The sequence below is a fragment of the Phoxinus phoxinus genome, assembly GCF_949152265.1.
Source record: "Phoxinus phoxinus genome assembly, chromosome: 23".
Lineage (NCBI taxonomy): Eukaryota > Metazoa > Chordata > Actinopteri > Cypriniformes > Leuciscidae > Phoxinus > Phoxinus phoxinus.
In genome coordinates, this window is record NC_136898.1 from 15,445,761 (window position 1) to 15,464,556 (window position 18,796).

Consider the following 18,796-nt stretch of genomic DNA (forward strand, 5'->3'; position numbering starts at 1 on the left):
AAAATAAATTTTTATATAAAAATGATTTATTTACAACGTTCAAAAGTTTGGGGTTGGTCATTTCTTTTTATGTTTTTGAAAGTATCATACGCTCACCAGGGCTGCATTTATTTGGTGGGGGGGAAAGCAGTTTCAATGTAAAATTACTTTTATTCCTCTTATGGCAAAGTTGAATTCTCAGCATCATTACTCCAGTCTTCAGTGTCACATGATCCTTCAGAAATCATTGTAATATGCTGCTCAAGAACATTTCTTATTATTATCAATGTTGAAGAAGGTTGTGCTGCTTAAAATTTGGGATTTCTTTTTTTTTTCAGGGTTCTTTGATGAATAGAAAGATTCAAAAGAACAGCATTTATTTGAAATAGAAATCTTTTGTAAGATTTTAATTGTCTTTACTGTAATTTCTGATCAAATTAATGGATCACAGGCTAAATAAGTTTTCTTATTAACATTTCTTTATTCATTTCTCTTTTTAAAATCTTACTAACCCCAAACTTTTGAATGGTAGTGTATATAATATTTTTTATTATATGAGTCTCACATCAACGCAGGACAGAATATGGAGGACCGCCTCCCACAGAGGAGGCAGCACCATCGGGTCCGTGTCGTCGATTGACAACAGCACAGCAGAACACGCTCGGGCCGCTTCCGCCTGGATCAGCTGGGGTGTTTGTTCACACATGGAGGCAATCAGCTCAAAATACGCCCCTCGAACCTAGAAAAAAAACAAAAAACGATGAATCCCGTTAGAATATCTGATGTGAATCATAAAGACAACAGCTAACAAATAGCACAAAGCATAAGGCAATAATTCACAGAAATTCTTTGGTATATCCATCAATATTTTGATATTGAGTGGATATACCAAAGAGTGCAATTTAACATTGCACTCTTCATTTTTCGATCCTCAATGAAAGCAAAATAGTGTGCGTATCTATTTTAACAACCATTAAGATAATTTGAAGATTTCTTGTTTAATATACAGCTATGATGAGGGGGATTTTGGGCCAGTGAGATTTTAATGTGAGTGTTAAGTATCATAAATAAAAACTAAATAAACAACTAAATGTCTTGTCACATGTTGTTTGTCATGGTCACAGCTTTTTAAGATGCACCCTTCACTGCTCACTTGTGGGCTCTTGTGCTTGCTGTACTTCCAGAATTTGCCCTGTGTGATGAGTTGGATCAGCCGCTCATTTAGCAGCTCTCTGTCCTGCTCAGGTAAAACGCTCAGAAGTCTCTTCAGGGCCAGCAGAGAGCTGGTCAACAGACGGATGTACTTGGCCTCTCGCTCCTCCTCTGGCACACTCCTGCACAAAAAACAACAACACTAAAATTACATATTTAAACATAATTAACATATATATTCAACATATAAACTAAAACTAGCATTATCCATGAGGCACACACAGTGTATAATTTTTTTTTAATATCATAAAATGACCAAAAAATGCAAAACCACTGTCACATCAGGTTATTTCAGTACATATCATACACTTACTGAGGGTCACTGAGAGTGTTAGCTGTTTCTTTCAGCAAATTGTCTTGGAGTACCTGAGAATCACAGAGGATGTATGTAAAAACTGTAGCCAGGCAATGTACAAGTAAAAAATTCTGCAGATAGTCATTTTGTCTCACTATGAGCCTAAGATGAGCTTTATCTTACACTCAGGACTTCATCTTTACAGAAGCTGATGGCCTCTGGTTGTTTATTCAGGGGAAATGCGGCCTGGAAAGCAGCGCTGGCGGCTGAGGCTGCAGGAGAGTATGTGTCACACTGTGAGATGAGCCAGTGACCCATGATGCTCTTCAGGTAGGGGGCCAGATTCCGCTTCACTTTTAAAACCAGCTGCTCAAATGCCTGCTGTGTAGCCTCTCGCACACGGCGGTCATGGTCCTGATAAAATTATATAAGAATACATATGTTCAGCAAACAGAAGAAAAAAAATGGCTGCCTCTAAATACAGTGGGGTCCAAAAATCTGAGACAAGCAAGTTTCTAATCTTATGCAAAAAATAGAAAAAATTATATTTAATACAAAATCTTTTATTCAATTATGTAATTAACATTATCATTTACACAGAATCACAGATATTAAAAATTATATTACAAATAAAATAATAAATATCTAAAAAAACGAATTATATATATATATATATATATATATATATATATATATTTATATATATATATATATCGACACACATACATATACATATATAACGACAGGATTGTCATTGTTCTCTTACCACTGATATTCGGCAGTATATCCGAGGCCAATATGGGAGGACACCTTTTACAACATCAGGCTGTCGCTCTTGACACATTGCTCCAAACTCCTGCACTGCCTGAAATACACATTTACCAGCATTTATGAGCCATTCAGTTTCTGAGTCAGTGAAATTAAATGTTTATATAAATTGATATTGGAAAACAATGTGTTGTGGCATTCTGTCTTTCACTACATGACATGTAACCTTGTCACAGTCTTCAACCTTTAACCTGTTAAAGGTGCAGTAAAAGCGATTTCTGAGAAACGCTGTTGAAGACTGAGCACCATAAACACTTGCAGCCAATCAGCAGTAGGGATCGTGTCCACTCAATTCAATTCAATTCATACACTCATGATGGGTGAGGAGAGACAGTGAGTAAAAGGGAGATTTGAAGAAAGACTGTAGACAGAGAGATGGCTGAGAGACATTACAAGTGAGAAAAGGTCAGAGGAATATCACTGGAAAAACAAGGGTTATGATCAGGCAAGAGCTTCAGGACTCATGTTAATATTAGAAAAGCTTTCCAGTGCTGAAGAGACATAAGCATGAAGGCCTGAAAACAGACGCAGAGGTTGCGTTGTTTCTGCTCCATACATGAGTGACGTTAAAGATACACTGTTGTTGTCATATTAGCTATAGTAACAGGACAGTTTTAGTGTCATTGTTTGTCTGGAGCTGGTGTGCTATTGGTGACTAACAAAAATTTGACAACAAACTGATTTGAAATATCATCAGTGTTCCTCAGATATTGCTTACAGCCCCTTTAACTGTAACCTTTTACAGCATAGATCTGAACTTAAATGGTTGTAATTCATGAATGGTTTGGAATACAGACCTAAGGTAGGTCTCTTTATTTACACTACGTTACTTACACTTTAATGATATAAGTTTAAGCAAAAATGTAAAGAAATATATAGTTTGTATTAGATTGCTCAAACGTACTGTTGTATTATAGTTATATTAGGTCGGCCTACTGCTCAAACGTAAAACAAATATATATTATATATATTTTATACTAAATATATATTCCACACAATAAAATTGATAGGAAATCAAAGCCATATATCAAAGATGTTTTCCAATTTTGAAGGTCATATAACAAAAACTAAGTCCGCTAAAACGTTTTAAAGTAACTTTTCCAATAGTATCAGCATGTTCAATTTCAAAACGGTTTCATAGGATGATTTTTGACTGTTTAAGCTTTTAAATTATAAAAAGGTGTACTAAATATCCCACTATCAGGACAGTGAGAGGTAACAGGCTATGAAAATATGTGTGAGAGACCCTGACCCTGACAATGCTTAGTGATCCACATATTTCAATTTTAATTATCACTGATCAAACAATGACCAAATATATGACCTCTAGGCAATATTTATTTGTGACACTAGACTGTGAAACAGTGCTCCAATCAATCACAACAAATGATACCTTCAATTTTGTGACTGCATCTCTCTTGGACAATTTCCGTAGAACCATGCGGAAGTCTGCATCAACTAGATTGTCAATCTCCTCAGCCCCCTGTACTGCAGGTACATATCCTGGATCATTGGAGGTTGAGACACCGAATCCCACAAACCCAGGTACGACACCACTCTCCCTGGCCAACAGATCAGCAGCTCTGCCACTGCTGGACGGCTGAAAGAGAGAAAACACAGGGCTGTCATTGCACATTCATGACCATTTCATATCTAGATGACTACGGTCCAATGATATAGTTAGGTAATCACCATCATAATAAGTGGCTCAACTAATGCACTTTTCTATTTTTTTTAGCTTGCCTGTACAGATTAGAGTAGCACCTTCTTTATCACCTTTGTCATGCTCCTGTACAGCACATTGCTTAGTCCTAAAGGACTGTTTAAAATGTGCTTTATGAATAATAAATGAACTAGAACTTATCAACTAAGTCCAGCAGAATCCTATTGTATTTTTAAAAAAAAGGGAACTAATTAACTTTCTGCTTGTTTACACGACAAACACGTGACGTCAGGACTACAAGAACACAGGTTTACATATCAGACACGACAACAAAATTCTTAACAAATCTAAGGTTTCATAAACAGTAACATTACTTTTATACAATAAGACAAAGCAAGTACATAATAGCGATTTGTTTTAGCGAGCTACAGTTTGTCATGCTGTCACAGTTTACAACACTGGCCTGTGTTATTCTGTCAACTACACTGACTTTAGATAATTTCAACGAGTTGACTTGTTAGAAAATATTGGTAATTGAATAACTTTCATTTGTCTTACTCGAACATTTCCTTTCGTTCTCTGTTTATTTTTGCCACCCATTCTCGTGTCGGTTGAGCGTCTGCTTTTCCGACTTCAGTACAGTCACACTAGGCGCGCGGTTATGATGTCACGCACACGCAGTTTGCGTGCGTCCAAAATACTGCTAGCTGCACACGTGAAGTGAGCTGTGATCAATAACGACAGGTAATTCTGTTTTTCTAGATGGATAGTGTTGTGTTATGTATACATATTGGAATTATTGTTAATTCCTTCAATTTATAATAGTTTTACTGACAGATATTTGATTTGAAAAATAACTTGTTCCACACGTTCGTCGTGCCTCACGTGCTTTAAAACTGATAGTGTTTATGTCGATGTGTTTGTGGTTTAAAGGGAAGGATGAGTGTGGACGTGGAGCGTGTGCTGATCCAGCTCCAGGATGAGAGCGGTGAGGTCCTCGGATCCCCCTTCGACGTGCCTCTGGACATCAGCCCAGACAAACTACAGCTGGTCTGCAACGCACTCTTACAGAAGGTACAGTAGGAACGATGGACTGGAGTATGTGCTTCAAACATCTCACTGAACTTAAACTTTTGAATTGTAGTGTTATACCTGTCCTGTATGCGTAGTTTAGTGCAATCTATAAAGTATAACAACACTTATCCCAATGTGTTATACATTATATGTTATGTATAACACTTTGTTATGTATAACATTTTGTATTTGTGTATTTGGCATAACATGTGATAGTAGTGTGGCATACTTCATCTAAAGCTATTTTAACATTTTTTTCAGATTTTTGCAGAGTAAATAATGTAATACTTATAATTACGCTTGCTTACATATTTTTTTATGTTGAAATATATTTTGGTTCTTTTGAGTATAGACTATTTGAGTGAATTGCAAAAAAACTAAAAGGTAATTGTAGGCTAATGTAAATATGTAAAAGTTTTTTCCTACATTTTAAAGTTGGCATGAAACGGAAGTTGTGATAGTCTTATTTCCCTAAAGTGATGTATAGTGAAAGGCTTGTTGGAAGAGAAAAATGTAGGGCGGGACTTGATTTTGTTCCTCGGGAATTGATTGGATGGTTGTGGTTTGCTATTGCTGTGATGTCATGTGAGTTGCCCCGCCCTCACGCCAGTAAACATGTCATAAGAGAAGAGATGTAACTGTAAGAGGGAGGGGGATTTAGTGTGATTAAAGATTACGAGGGAACCTGAATTTCTAAAAGATCATGTTAACGAACGTAAATAACCATCCTTTTGCACAGTGTATTCTGTACAATTAAATAGAGTTATGAATAGCTTTTGCCTGAAAATATATTTTGTTGCATTACATTGGATGACTAGAGGCTGGTTATGAATGATGCAGCTTTTATCATTTCATAACCCCTATCTTTTTGCCTGTCTACAGGAGGAGCCTGTGCCATTCCTGTTCTTTGTTAAAGATGCAGAGGTGGTGTCGTCCCTGGGCACTTGTGTGGAGACGTTGGGCCTGGAGACTGAGCAGGTGCTGCCAGTTGTGTACCAGCCGCAGGCCGTATTCCGTGTGCGGGCCGTGGCTCGATGCACCAGCTCTTTGGAGGGCCACACAGAGGCCGTCATCTCTGTGGCGTTTAGCCCTACAGGAAAGTAAGTAGATTAAACCGTAATATCACATGCTAATTTATATAAAGACAGATAAATATATAACATATCAGACTGTATGCATCCAGATAAAGCTTTTTTTATTTCAGATATCTAGCCAGTGGATCTGGAGACACCACAGTGAGGTTCTGGGATCTGAGCACAGAAACGCCACACCACACCGCTAGGGGTCAGTTCATCACATAACCTTTAGATGTTACTAAATATAGTTTAACCAATCACCTGACATTATGTCCATCATGTTTTATAAGGTCACACACACTGGGTTTTATCCATTGCCTGGTCTCCAGATGGCAAGAAATTAGCATCAGGGTGCAAAAACAGTCAGGTGAGCATGTCATGTTCATTTTAAGTCACTGAAATTCCAGTGTACTATAAGTTATTTAGGTCTAAGATATTGTTTTGTATCTGATGTGGGTTTTTTTTGCAGATCTTCTTGTGGGATCCGATCACAGGAAGGCAGATCGGAAAGACCTTAACGGGACATACAAAGTGGATCACCTGGCTATGCTGGGAACCTCTCCACCTGTGAGTTTTGAAAAATCATTTAAGACTTGTAATTATTGCTGATAAGATCAGGATGTGAAGAGAGTTTCAACCAGTATAAAAAAAGTGTTTATGAAAAGAAGCCTTTAATTAATTAATTAAAAATCTCTGTTTAACAGTTCTGTCTGATAAATTATTAGACAAAGCTGTAAAATATTAAACTGTATGCATAATAGAAAGGAAAACACATACACTATCATCTACCTTCAACATTCAGCAAATACACTTTTATATCATTTAAACAGGCCTTTGACTGTTTAATAAACATTTAATTTCACGTATCTTGCAAACTTTGGAAAATCCAGCTGTGAGGTGTGCTTATGTATTTCATAATACCGGTATATATTTTACAATTATTTATTTCTAATTTCAGCAATTGTTATGCATGTGTTTTTACTATCTTTTAAATGAAAGAATGATATCCTAAATCAGCCAACCTGCTTTCTATGATATCGCCACTAATTGTAATCAAAGTATTTATACATGTCTGTTTTATATTTGTTAATTTGAATGTTTACGTTATTTGAGCTCTACAGTGAATTAATTCAAACTTATTATAAATGCTAATAATGTATTTGTATCATTTAATTATGTTTTAAAATGATTAAATTATTGTTTATTATTTAAGAATTGTTTAATTCAACAAAATGTCATATCAAAATAACAAATTTGATCAAATTTCACTCCATCACAGAAACCCAGAGTGTCGGTATTTGGCTAGCACCAGTAAAGACTGTACGATTCGGATATGGGATACGGTTTTGGGCCGTTGTGAAAAGATCCTGACCAGCCACACGCACTCTGTGACGTGTGTAAAATGGGGAGGTGATGGTCTCCTGTACACCTCATCTCAGGACAGAACCATTAAAGTCTGGAGAGCCAAAGATGTAAGATGTTTCCACTCATAATGGATCAAATATAACTTAAAACCATGTTTACTAGGGATTATGGTGTGAATATCTGCTCTCATCTTTTCCGCAGGGAGTTCAGTGTCGTACATTGCAAGGTCACGCTCACTGGGTCAACACGTTGGCCCTCAGCACCGACTACGTTCTGCGCACAGGAGCATTTGAGCCAGCTACCGCAACCATAAACCCTCAGGATCTCACTGGATCATGTAGGTTTCAGCATAGCAATGGATTTATTATTGTACTCTGCTGTTCAAAAGTTTGGGGTTGGTATGATTTTTTTTTTTTTTTTTTAGTTTCTGAAAAATGAACACCAAGGCTGCATTTATTTTCGATAGAAAATACATTTAAAACAGTGATATTGTGAAAAATTATTTCAATTTAAAATTCCTGTGATTTATTTAGTCACATGATCCTTCAGAAATCATTTTATTTAATTTTAAATAATTTGGTGTTCAGTATTTTTTTTTATCAACGTAAACGTTGACGTTGTGCTGCTTTGTGGAAACGGACACATTTTCTTTCAGAATTGTTTAATAAATAGAAAGTTCAATATAGAACAGAATTTATTTGTGACATTATAAATGTCTTTACTTTCACTTTTGATCAATTTAACGTGTCCTTGCTGAATAAAAGTATTTATTTATTTTTAAATCGTATTGAGCCCAAACTTTTTGAATGGTAGTGAATGTAATAAGGATCATTTTGTAAATATAAATACATTTTCCGCAGTGGACGAAATCAAAGAAAAGGCTCTGAAGCGCTACAACAACGTCAGAGTGAGTGAGACCATTCTATATACAGTATCAACTTGTGAGAGATGGGATTTATGTATAAAAAAAACTAAACATTTGGTCTTCTAAAGGGTGAAGGTCATGAGAGGCTGGTGTCGGGATCAGACGACTTCACAATGTTCTTATGGAACCCAGCAGAGGAGAAGAAGCCGGTGGCCCGTTTGACAGGTCACCAAGCGCTGGTCAATGAGGTGCTATTCTCCCCGAACACACGACTGATCGCCAGCGCTTCCTTTGATAAGTCTATAAAGATCTGGGACGGAAAGACAGGAAAGTAAGTAGGGTGGTCACATATCCCTGATTGATTTGAGACTTTGGCTATGTTTATATTAGCATACTACCATATTTATATTATAACTGCAGTATTTTATATTAATACTAATATAAGTATATACAGTTTGCATACAGTTTACACACAGTATGTAAAGTTTGTGCATAGACTAGTATTTGAATATTATATATGTCAAGAATTACTTACTAAATTTCACTTCACTGGGTATCCCACAATGCAATGCACTTTCAAAAGTTATGACGTTGTAATACAAACTACTGTTTGAAATGTTTAATTTGACATATGAACTATTGCTTCACATATAACTTTTACAATATAGTATGCAGTAAGCTTGTATTCCATTCCAATCAGCTTGTTGCTGCATCTGAAATCAGTCTTTCTGAATAGGTACTTGAATAATGAATTACTTTGAGACCGTAAAAAAGTACTGGTATTTGTGAATGTGTATAGTACGAATGTAATCCGGATGTACTTTGTCATTGTCATGTGACACATCAGCTTAAGTTGCGTTGCTTCACTTACTGCCATTCAAAACTCCTCTCCCGTGGCCCCATGGGAAAGCAAAGCGTCTATTGTATATGAACTTCAGAATCTCACCGCAAATAGTTAGTCATTCAGGTACTTTCCGACCCTACGTTTTATGAAAACTGAATTCGGAAATACTACTCTTCGCATAGATAGTACTATATAGTACAGAAGTGTGTGATTTCGGATGCAGCCTTTGTAAATGGATTCATGGTGGCACAGAACCATAGTGTACTTCCAGTAGTGTACACTAGGAGGCACTCAGATCACGTCAGCAAATCACAGCATATTTTGCTTGTTTGCACATGGCAACAACACAGCCAGTATACACAGTGCACAGACTATGTTTTCTCTGACGCTGTGAAAGTCTATTAAAGAACTTTAAGATCTTTTTTTTTTATGTTTTCCAGGTACCTGGCCTCCCTTCGCGGTCATGTCGGGCCAGTGTACCAGGTGGCGTGGTCTGCAGACAGCCGTCTGTTGGTCAGTGGCAGCAGTGACAGCACTCTGAAGGTGTGGGACATCAAGACGGGCAAACTGAACGCTGATCTGCCTGGCCACGCTGATGAGGTAAGACCGTGAATGGATTTTGTTCAGAGGGTAGAGTCTTATGCCAGACTCACACTATAGGAGTTTTTGGCCGATTTATCCCCCTATTTTCCCCTCTCGAGAATCTGAGAAAAAACCTTGTCGAGGACCTCTGATTATCTATGCGTTATGATTAGATTATATAATGTGAGGCGTTAACAGATCGAATCTTGCACCTGCCGATCGAATCTCACACAAATCGGGCCCCTGCCCCAATCATATCAAACATGTTTGATATTTAGGATTTTAAATCGGGATGAGCAAGACTGTGATTACGTCAGTACTGTCACAATAGCCAATAAGAAACTACCGGTAGTAGGTCTGTCATTAAACCGTTCATTCAACAAAAATGTCATTTAAAGATAATGTAATGAAACATTTTTTTGAAAGATTTCGCTTTCCTTGGGTACGGCAACCTTTTCACAAATATGACTTGATCTGAAGGACAGATATTTTGTTTACATCTGCTTTTCTGCTCCCGATCTGCAACCAGATTTCACAATCGGTTAGGACTTTAAAACTCCTGTAGTTTAAAGTCAGGCATTACATGAGGACCAGGGATTTAGAACGACTTTTATTCAGTACACCCACATCAGTGTTATTTTAGTATTATATATATATTTAATATACTATTATAGGATTTTATAGAGTATTTTTAATTTAGCTTTTATTTTCATTTTAATTTCAGTTTTAGTAAGTTTGTTATGCTTTTGTCATTTTTTTTCTGCGTTTTATTCATTTATTTCTGTATAGCTCTCATTTTTTTATTTCAGTTTTAGGAATTTTAGTACTTCAACAATTATTTCAGTTAGTTCACAATGCAAAATTGTTCATTTTCATGTAGGTTTTTCATAAAATTTTTATATCAGCTTTGTTTAAAAAAAAAAAAAAAATTAAGTTTGTTTACCTAACGAAAGTTTTTTTCCTAAAACTAGTTATACAATTAAATATTATGATTCTCAGTTGCATGTAAAAGCAGAGTAAGATATACAAATAAAATTGAGTAAATATGCCTACATTTTTGTTATCTATAGTTTATAAATTGCTATTTTTTTTTAAATTGCTATCTTAATAAATAGAAATACAGGTGAAACTCGAAAAATGTGAATATCGTGCAAAAGTTTCAGTAATTCAACTAATATATTATATAGACTCATTACATGCAAAGTGAGATATTTCAAGCCTTTATATGTTATAATTTTGATGACTGTGGTGGCTTGCAGCTTATGAAAACCCCAAATTCAAAATTAGAATATTTCGAAAAGGTTTTCATAGCTGTAAGCCATAATCATCAAAATTATAAAAAATGAAGGGTTGAAATATCTCACTTTGCATGTAATGGGTCTATATATTAGTTTCACCTTTTAAGTTGAATTACTGAAATAAATGAACTTTTGTATGATATTCAAATTTTTCAAGTTTCACCTGTAGTTTACAGTAATTTCCCACTTCTAGAAATGACTTTATTTTGGGTCTCTAAGCAGTCACCTAGCAACTACCCAGAACACCCTAGCGACCACATAACGTGCCAAAAACTCTGAATACCTTAACAGCGTAGCAATGCCTTGGCAACAACCATCCTTGTGTTAGAGCTGCATGTCATGCATGGACAAACACCACTCATCTATTTTCTTTTAATGCTCAGGTTTTTGCGGTTGACTGGAGTCCCGATGGGCAGAGAGTGGCCAGCGGTGGGAAAGACAAGTGTTTAAGAATGTAAGTGACTCCTATATCCTGCACAGATTATTTATTTCCATGCCCGCACAATACTGTGCGTGACACTACCTGGTAGGAACACTTGGCATGTCTTATCTTCTTTTCTCCATTAGATGGAGGAAGTAACCTGGAGAAACCAGCGGCCCCAGGCTCTGCATGCAACAGCCAATCAGGCGTCTCGAAGCATCACCCCCCACGGGACAGTGAACAGCAAGAGTTGGAGCACTAAGCCTTAGCCTATTTGTCCAACGAAGCCACTTCGACAGCATCACAATAGTTGACATATAATGCTCTCTGATGTTGTCGGGCCAGATAGCGGGAAGATAAAACGCCCGATACACCACTCAAATGAGCAACTGCCCTGTGGAAGTGCAGTGCGATCTGACCCAGTCTAATCTGTGTAATCTTTCTCACACACATTCTTTGTAATTAACTTAATCCCTAATGCTGTGATACAGGCGGCATTAAGCGGGTCTGTTCCAGTGCCGAGAGATAACCAGCATCGTCACAGTGGACCGCATTACGTCAGCAGAGACGTTTTCTCATTAAACAAGCAGTTAAAGGATATTTATGGGGTCTGTGTTGTGTGTGAGACTTTCTTATCTTGAATGAACAACTGTAGCATCAAAAGCAGTTTGTTGTTATCGCACAACAGGTATATGACGTTAAGAGCCTTAAGATAGAATTCAAAGAGTTTGGATCAATTGATCAATATTGGCTACTCAATAAGGTCACAAGGACGGGAAACCGAACCTATTTGGTTTATTGAATCTGTGTGACGTATTCAGGATCTGTTTTGAAGAAGCACTGCTTATATATGGGACACAAACACAAAAGTAGCGCAACTAGTACATAACAGGCAACCTTTGTGAGGAAATGCACCTTAATGAAAAAGCTTATAAATAAATTACAAAAAAAACTGCCATTTACATTTTATAAAAAAACGCAAACAAAACATGAGTTACATTGAATCGGTACTCGAGCTTGAACATCCTGGTCTTGATGCCAATTATGCATGCTAATTCAATATCAACAGGAATGTCTTGGCCTCTACCGGTTTTGAGGTGTATGACAACATCAAGATACAAGTTCTTACAAAAGCACATTTAAACCATTTCCAGTGTAACTGTGCACGTAAACTAGGGCAAAAGAACATGTGCATTACATTGATATGTCTGTGTACTTGGTAGTGCTTTTCATGCCACATGAGTGTTTCATGCCACATGAGTGGATTGTCTCACGACAATCTCTTTAAAAGCATGGTGGTGGTGAGAAGACACTTGCATGATTTTACCGAAGAATGCAAACTGATGATATGCTTTTCATCCATCAATATTTTTGCGCGTCAATAAATATACTGTAAGCTACAGGTTCCTTCTCATTGCTTAAGGCCCTGGTTTTAACTATACAGACACGGATGGATGGTTTAAATCCTCTGGGCCAGAGGTCACGGTTCATGTCTGGATCTTTAAACTTGACTGACGTGGCCAACTGTGTTTGAATAGTTCAGTCAGTTCAATATATGTCTCGTTCAGTGAGTTCACCCTGGTCTATCTTCAGTCCGTTCTCCAGACGTTGTTCAGTAACTTCACGACTTCCTCATAGAGAACAAAGACAATGGCAACGTCCAGACACACTCGGCCCAATCGTGGGACTGTGCCTTTGTAGAACCTGCGATTCAAAGCAAGAAAAGTGTAAGGCAGAAGAAAAGGAAGTTAAAAGGAAATAATATTTATGAGGAAACATACGCTTGAGGGCCTTCATTCTTCAATATCTGGAATGCGCAATCCATGGTGCTCTTGTAGCGGTGAGCCTCCAAACCCTAAGACAAATAGATTATAAAATGTCAACAAGTGGTATTTAAACGTAGTTTTAATGAATTATTTGAGAAGCTTCTGCTAACCTGCATTCGAGTCTTCACCACATCAAGGGGTGTGTTCCCAAAAACACTAGCCGCCCCAGCTGTCGCTCCGAACATCGCTGTAACCAGCGGGTGCATGTCACGACTGGGGTCATCGCCTGAAGATAAAGCCAAAATGATCAGTTTCCTGAAACGCACATACTTAGAGTATTATTGTTGGATCTCATCCTCACCTTTGTACCAGTTGCGCAACAAGTTCATAACATAAAAGCGTATCGCCTGGTTGCTACCCTGCTTCAGAAGTGTAGCAGTCAGTCCTTGATATGTCCCTCGTACACCTACAAACACGGAATACATATATTAGACACTTTTGTTAGATTTTTCAAAAACAGTTTAATTTTATATAGAATAAATGTTAATATTTTTTTTTTAAATCATTTTATTTGAATCTTTCAAAAGCTTTATTTTACATTGTATACATTATTTTATATTTTATTTCTCAAAAACTATTTTTATTATACATGTTATGCTTTTTTCCCCCAAAAAAACTTAGTTTATTCTATATTTTAATTGTTTTTTTAAATATATATATATATATATATATATATATATATATATATAAATATGTATATTAGTTAATCGTTATGGTTTTTTATATTTTATTTTCTACAACCCCCATACATTTTTCTATGAATGGTCCATCTCTTCCTACTGTCTCTATTAATACATTTGTACTGGTCTAATAGAAGTACCTTGATCTCTGATGATTTCCCGTACGCCGTGGAAGAACCCTCGGTAGCGTGGCCTCAGAGAGCACTGGTCATGAATGAACTTCACCTGAAAATAATACAGACGGGATATATTGAGTAAGATACACAAATCAGAATGTATGAACACAAATAATCTCTCCTCCTCTGAGAGTAAATCCGTCATGATTATACAGTACACTGTGGCTCTCACAATATACAGTATGATGAACTAGTTGTCCAGAGCGGTTCCGTTCATTCAGCACAGGTTTGTCAAGAGTGCAGTTCTGAAAATGTGCAGGTGTTTGGTTAAAGAATGGGGCTGTCATGCTCATAAAAAAAAAAAAAAAATGCTGTATGAATCCAACCTGCCATACTAGCCACTAGCTAGTATCTGCTCAAGAGTTTTGTTTTGTGTGAAACATGAAAGGATATTAGGGATGAACATAAACAGTACGTAATCAATTATGTTGACGCTTCGTTCCGGCCCTAATGCATAACCAAAATAACTAGTTACAGTCCCACCTTGACTGTCTCCATTGGACAGACCACCAACACCGCTTCTGCAATTCCCGCTCCAAGCCCACACAGTAAACTTCCTTTATTGTCAAGCCGACCTGTGGCGTCCCTCATCGGGTTACTAAGAACCTCGAATGTTCCAAACCTGCCATAATGTCAAAAACAAAAGCGTAAGCAAAAGACTCACTATTCATGCTAAAACAGGTAAAGACCAATGTTTCTTACCGTACTGCAGATTTCGGGATGGATCCGTAAAGCAGTGAACTAAGCCCTCTATACAGACCTCTCAACCCATGATCCTGCACTGTCAGCTTAACACAATCACCTGCGCAAAAATACAGGTTACACAATTTTATTTACACATTCAGTTAAGGCCCCGATTTACATTAAGCAAAATCAATGCCTTGTCATTGTCCTTTCAAACAGTATTAGGACAAAATTAAGTTAATTTAGAAATGTTACCTCCGGATGCTACCACCTTCATCAGGCAAAGTCTAAAGATTGCCTCATTAATGTTTGCAGGTTCCCTATGAGCATTGGGTTTAAATCCAAAATATTGGCAAATAGGCGCTTTTACATTTCGCTTTGAAACCAAATCTTCCGCCATCAAGTGATAAATGAAAACTGACTCCTGCTGCTGATCTGTGCAGCGACTCTCGCTCAGCTCACGCTGAATTGTGCAGATGTTTCAGTTGTTCAGTTTTTAACTGTAGTGTCTGTTCTCTAAATTAACTATATAATTTGTATTACTATCCAAAAAAATCTAAACAACAGTGCCGGTGCCGCGGTAGGCAAGTGATGTAACCTGTGTAGCTGAACACTGGTAACATAGACTATGGCAGCGAGCGAAAAGTGACCAAAAGTGAACCACTTTCCTCCAACCTTTAAATGAATTTGTGTCAGATGGGATGGACATGTCACCAGAACGCCCCCCTCAAGCATACCCCACGCAGTTCTGCAGTGTGCTCAAGAAGGGTGCCCGCACTGCTGGTAGACGAAGAATTAGGTATAAAGATGTCCTGAAAAGAGATCTGATAGATTTCAGCAAACCAACTACCGGTAACTCCTAGACCCTATCAGTGCAAAATGGAGGGCTGATCTATATAGAGGAAAGACTCAAGACCGTGCCAACAACCTCCAGCAGCTAAAAAACAACGTCTGGAATCCAACCAACAAACATGAACAATGCTAGTCAATATATCTCTATATCCTATTGTCACCCGCATTGTCACAGTAACAGAGGCAGGCCAAACTGAGTTGCAATGAAACGAGTAGCAACAGATCTTTCTTCTGTATTGTGTCGTACGTCTGAGAAAAAATGACTCATTATTGGAGAAGTCCTGCAGAAGTCACAAGTCTGTTGTTTTCACTGAAAAGTCCAGTTATGATATTCTGATTAAACATTAGAAGGACAAAAAGAAACATGCTTTCAGAAATGAGATATTGGTGATTTTAAATGTCATGCCAGTTGCCCTCACCTATGCCTCGGTACCGAGGAGGGTTAGCTCTCTCATCTAACTGTAGTTGGGTCTTCACGTACTCCGTTGGGAATGTGATGCAGATCTCAATGCCTCCTGCAATGCCACCTGGGTAAAAATAATATCATCAGTAAATAAAGCGTGCCTAAATTGCATTCAGTGACATCAGCGGCAGTGACATCAGCAGCAATCTGTGATTTGTTTAAGCTTACAGTTGTTTAACTTCCATCAAGGACAATTCAGTTTCATACAAGGTCATGTTGTTTTAGTAGTACTTGGTTGTTTAAAACCCAATGTATGCAACACTGTAACCAAACTAGTTTTGTTGGAATATGGTTAAGTAGTTTAGTTGACATTTATATTAATTAACCATAGTGTTTTAACTGTCCAAACCTATTTAAACAAATTAGTAAACAAATGTAATTTCTGGATGCTACCATTTGGTTGACAGTTGACCCAGCAAAGACATGAAGGAGGTCATGGACTGAGAGTGAGTTTCACAGTAATGGCAGACTGTAAGGGTTATGGAAGGGGACGTGCCAACGTGGTCACGCATGACTGTTGTTGTGGGCTCGCGCATAATAGGGTATCGCGTGATTCACCAAAACATTAGCGCTTGTGTGCTTCTAACACAAACACAAATACGCATGTACCTGCAAGAATAGCTTTCCACGGATGCGTGATTTTTCTCCCTCCGATTGCAGCGGCCGCAAGATTCCTCTGGCCTGGATAAATTTGGGGAATTGGGGTAAAAGTGCGCGTCGAGCCCCCGCCAGCGGAGGCAATCCGGGTCAGCGCTTCAGGATGCTGTTGCGGTGTGCATCCTCGTCTCAGTATAGCATCTTTGCACGGTCCCTCCGAAACAGAAAACGGTTTATACAAAGACGACATGATTTAATGATGTTTAAAGCGCAAAGTGAAAATCTGTGCTGTGTGACGACGCGCAGGATGCGTCTGCCCAATAGGACGAAGACAACACAATCACAGGAAGACCACTCCGAGGCGTGGCGCGGCGAGGAGCTCATGAATATTAATAAAGAGGTCATGCAGCGAGCTCAGTCATTGGTCCGTTTTAAACATTTGATTATTTTATTACTCTACTCATCTTATGTAATATTAATCATGTGTATTAGCCGAAACAATTGGTTCAGTTGTATTACCTTACATCCACACCCACATTCTAGCGGGGTTTTTTAAACATATAATAATAATACATGTTTGATCAGAAAATGTTTGAGTTTACTGTCAAACAGGACATTTTGCACAATATCAGATATTTTGAACTGTATCTCAAAATTAAAACCATGCAACAATAATGGAATATGTTGAATTGACATTAATGCAATATATCTTTCTTTTTTTTTTTTTTACGAATAACTAATTTTAAGTAAAAAATGTTGGCAGCAGCATTCAATCCTATTATCCAAGATTTAGGTAAGACAAATGATCAAACAAATATGTGTTTATTAATAGGCCTATATGTTTATAAGTTTACTAATAAATACAAACCCACTTTTGGTCTCAACTATAGTCCTTTGTGTCCATTGTGTGGCTAAGATTGCAACCCTGTTACCCACTCCGGAGTTTGCATTTTTATTTTAATTTTAATTTTTTTATTGCTGATGCTTGTTTGTTTGTTTGTTTTATTTTGCAAGAAATTGGCAAACTCATGAAAGCAAGGCTTAGTTATAATTTTCAGAAAATTAAACACCTCATTTACTGAGCATTTGTTGTACATTTGTAGACATTTTATGGTCCTACATGATTCTTATTATACTTGACATGGTTTGGTCTCGTGTTACGGTGTGAATGTTGTGGGTGTTTGAGTTGGGTGGCGGCTATAATCGGTGTGAATGTGGAGTGCAATATTTTATTTTCAGCTTGTTTGTTGCACAGACATACAAAACTAACACACAGACGGTTTATTCAGCTGTACGCTACTAGTGTATTAGCTGCTCCATGCAGAACAGGATACAGGACACAGATGTGTCCCTCAAATGCTGCCAGCAATTTCCCAATTTTTCACCCCACCTCATGGCCACACATTGCTATTGAGAGACAGGACCAGTACTGGAGATAAGAGCAGGGTGACAATGATGGAGGCGGGTTTTGCTCCGTCACTCCCATAGACCGTATATAAGGTCGCTCCAAGTAAAAGGACATCTTTCTACTATATTTTATCAACTGAACCGGAGCTTAAATTGCGATTGAGAAGAGAACTGAATAGGTGGCTTGAATTGTATTTGTTAAGTCAAGCAATATGATTTTCTTCAGACTGTTTGCATGTGGGTAGTTATTCAATTAAACTCTTGAATAACATATGCACCCAAACAATTTCCGTTATCTTAAAATATTTTATCCACAATTCCATGTTATTTTCTGGATTTTGGAATCCGTATGCATTCTACTCCAATTGAAAACTTAACCTAGCACTGAGATCTTACGGTTGCACCCTCACCGAGGCTGCTGGACCTTTTGAGCTCAATAAAATTATTTGATGGTACTTTTTGAGTCCTTCTTCTAACTGCTCTTCATTTGCCTGTTTATCTAACTTGCACCTACATGTATTCAAACAATACCTCTAGGTATTATTCACTTTGACTCCATTAAAGTTTACTGCATGCTACTCTGCACAATTGATATAGATACTGGTTGGT

General features: G+C 37.5%; 3 protein-coding genes across 4 annotated transcripts in view; 1 reads left to right on the forward strand and 2 right to left on the reverse strand.

The window, feature by feature from the left end:
- ltn1 (listerin E3 ubiquitin protein ligase 1) overlaps nt 1-4,694 on the reverse strand; it is a 19,976-nt gene extending 15,282 nt beyond the window's left edge. For both annotated transcript variants that reach the window (XM_079598803.1, XM_079598802.1), the window contains exons 1-7: nt 4,536-4,694; nt 3,708-3,914; nt 2,253-2,351; nt 1,670-1,900; nt 1,505-1,557; nt 1,133-1,313; nt 545-718 (exon numbers count right to left, since the gene is read on the reverse strand). In XM_079598803.1, the coding sequence (XP_079454929.1) occupies nt 545-718; nt 1,133-1,313; nt 1,505-1,557; nt 1,670-1,900; nt 2,253-2,351; nt 3,708-3,914; nt 4,536-4,577 (987 nt within the window). In that variant the 5' untranslated portion in view covers nt 4,578-4,694. The remainder of the gene's footprint in view (nt 1-544; nt 719-1,132; nt 1,314-1,504; nt 1,558-1,669; nt 1,901-2,252; nt 2,352-3,707; nt 3,915-4,535) is intronic.
- Nucleotides 4,258-12,100, forward strand: nle1 (notchless homolog 1). Its single transcript, XM_079598804.1, has 13 exons — nt 4,258-4,721; nt 4,911-5,051; nt 5,934-6,151; nt 6,256-6,335; nt 6,418-6,494; nt 6,597-6,694; nt 7,407-7,599; nt 7,694-7,829; nt 8,353-8,399; nt 8,486-8,688; nt 9,642-9,801; nt 11,465-11,535; nt 11,649-12,100. The coding sequence occupies exons 2-13, from the start codon at nt 4,917-4,919 to the stop codon at nt 11,659-11,661; spliced, it is 1,431 nt and encodes a 476-aa protein (XP_079454930.1). The 5' UTR covers nt 4,258-4,721; nt 4,911-4,916; the 3' UTR covers nt 11,662-12,100.
- Nucleotides 11,990-17,308, reverse strand: slc25a1a (solute carrier family 25 member 1a). Its single transcript, XM_079598805.1, has 9 exons — nt 16,793-17,308; nt 16,140-16,247; nt 14,887-14,986; nt 14,668-14,806; nt 14,149-14,233; nt 13,630-13,734; nt 13,439-13,554; nt 13,284-13,357; nt 11,990-13,206 (listed from the first exon to the last, which is right to left on the reverse strand). The coding sequence occupies exons 1-9, from the start codon at nt 17,028-17,030 to the stop codon at nt 13,092-13,094; spliced, it is 1,080 nt and encodes a 359-aa protein (XP_079454931.1). The 5' UTR covers nt 17,031-17,308; the 3' UTR covers nt 11,990-13,091.
- Nucleotides 17,309-18,796: the final 1,488 nt, after the last annotated feature.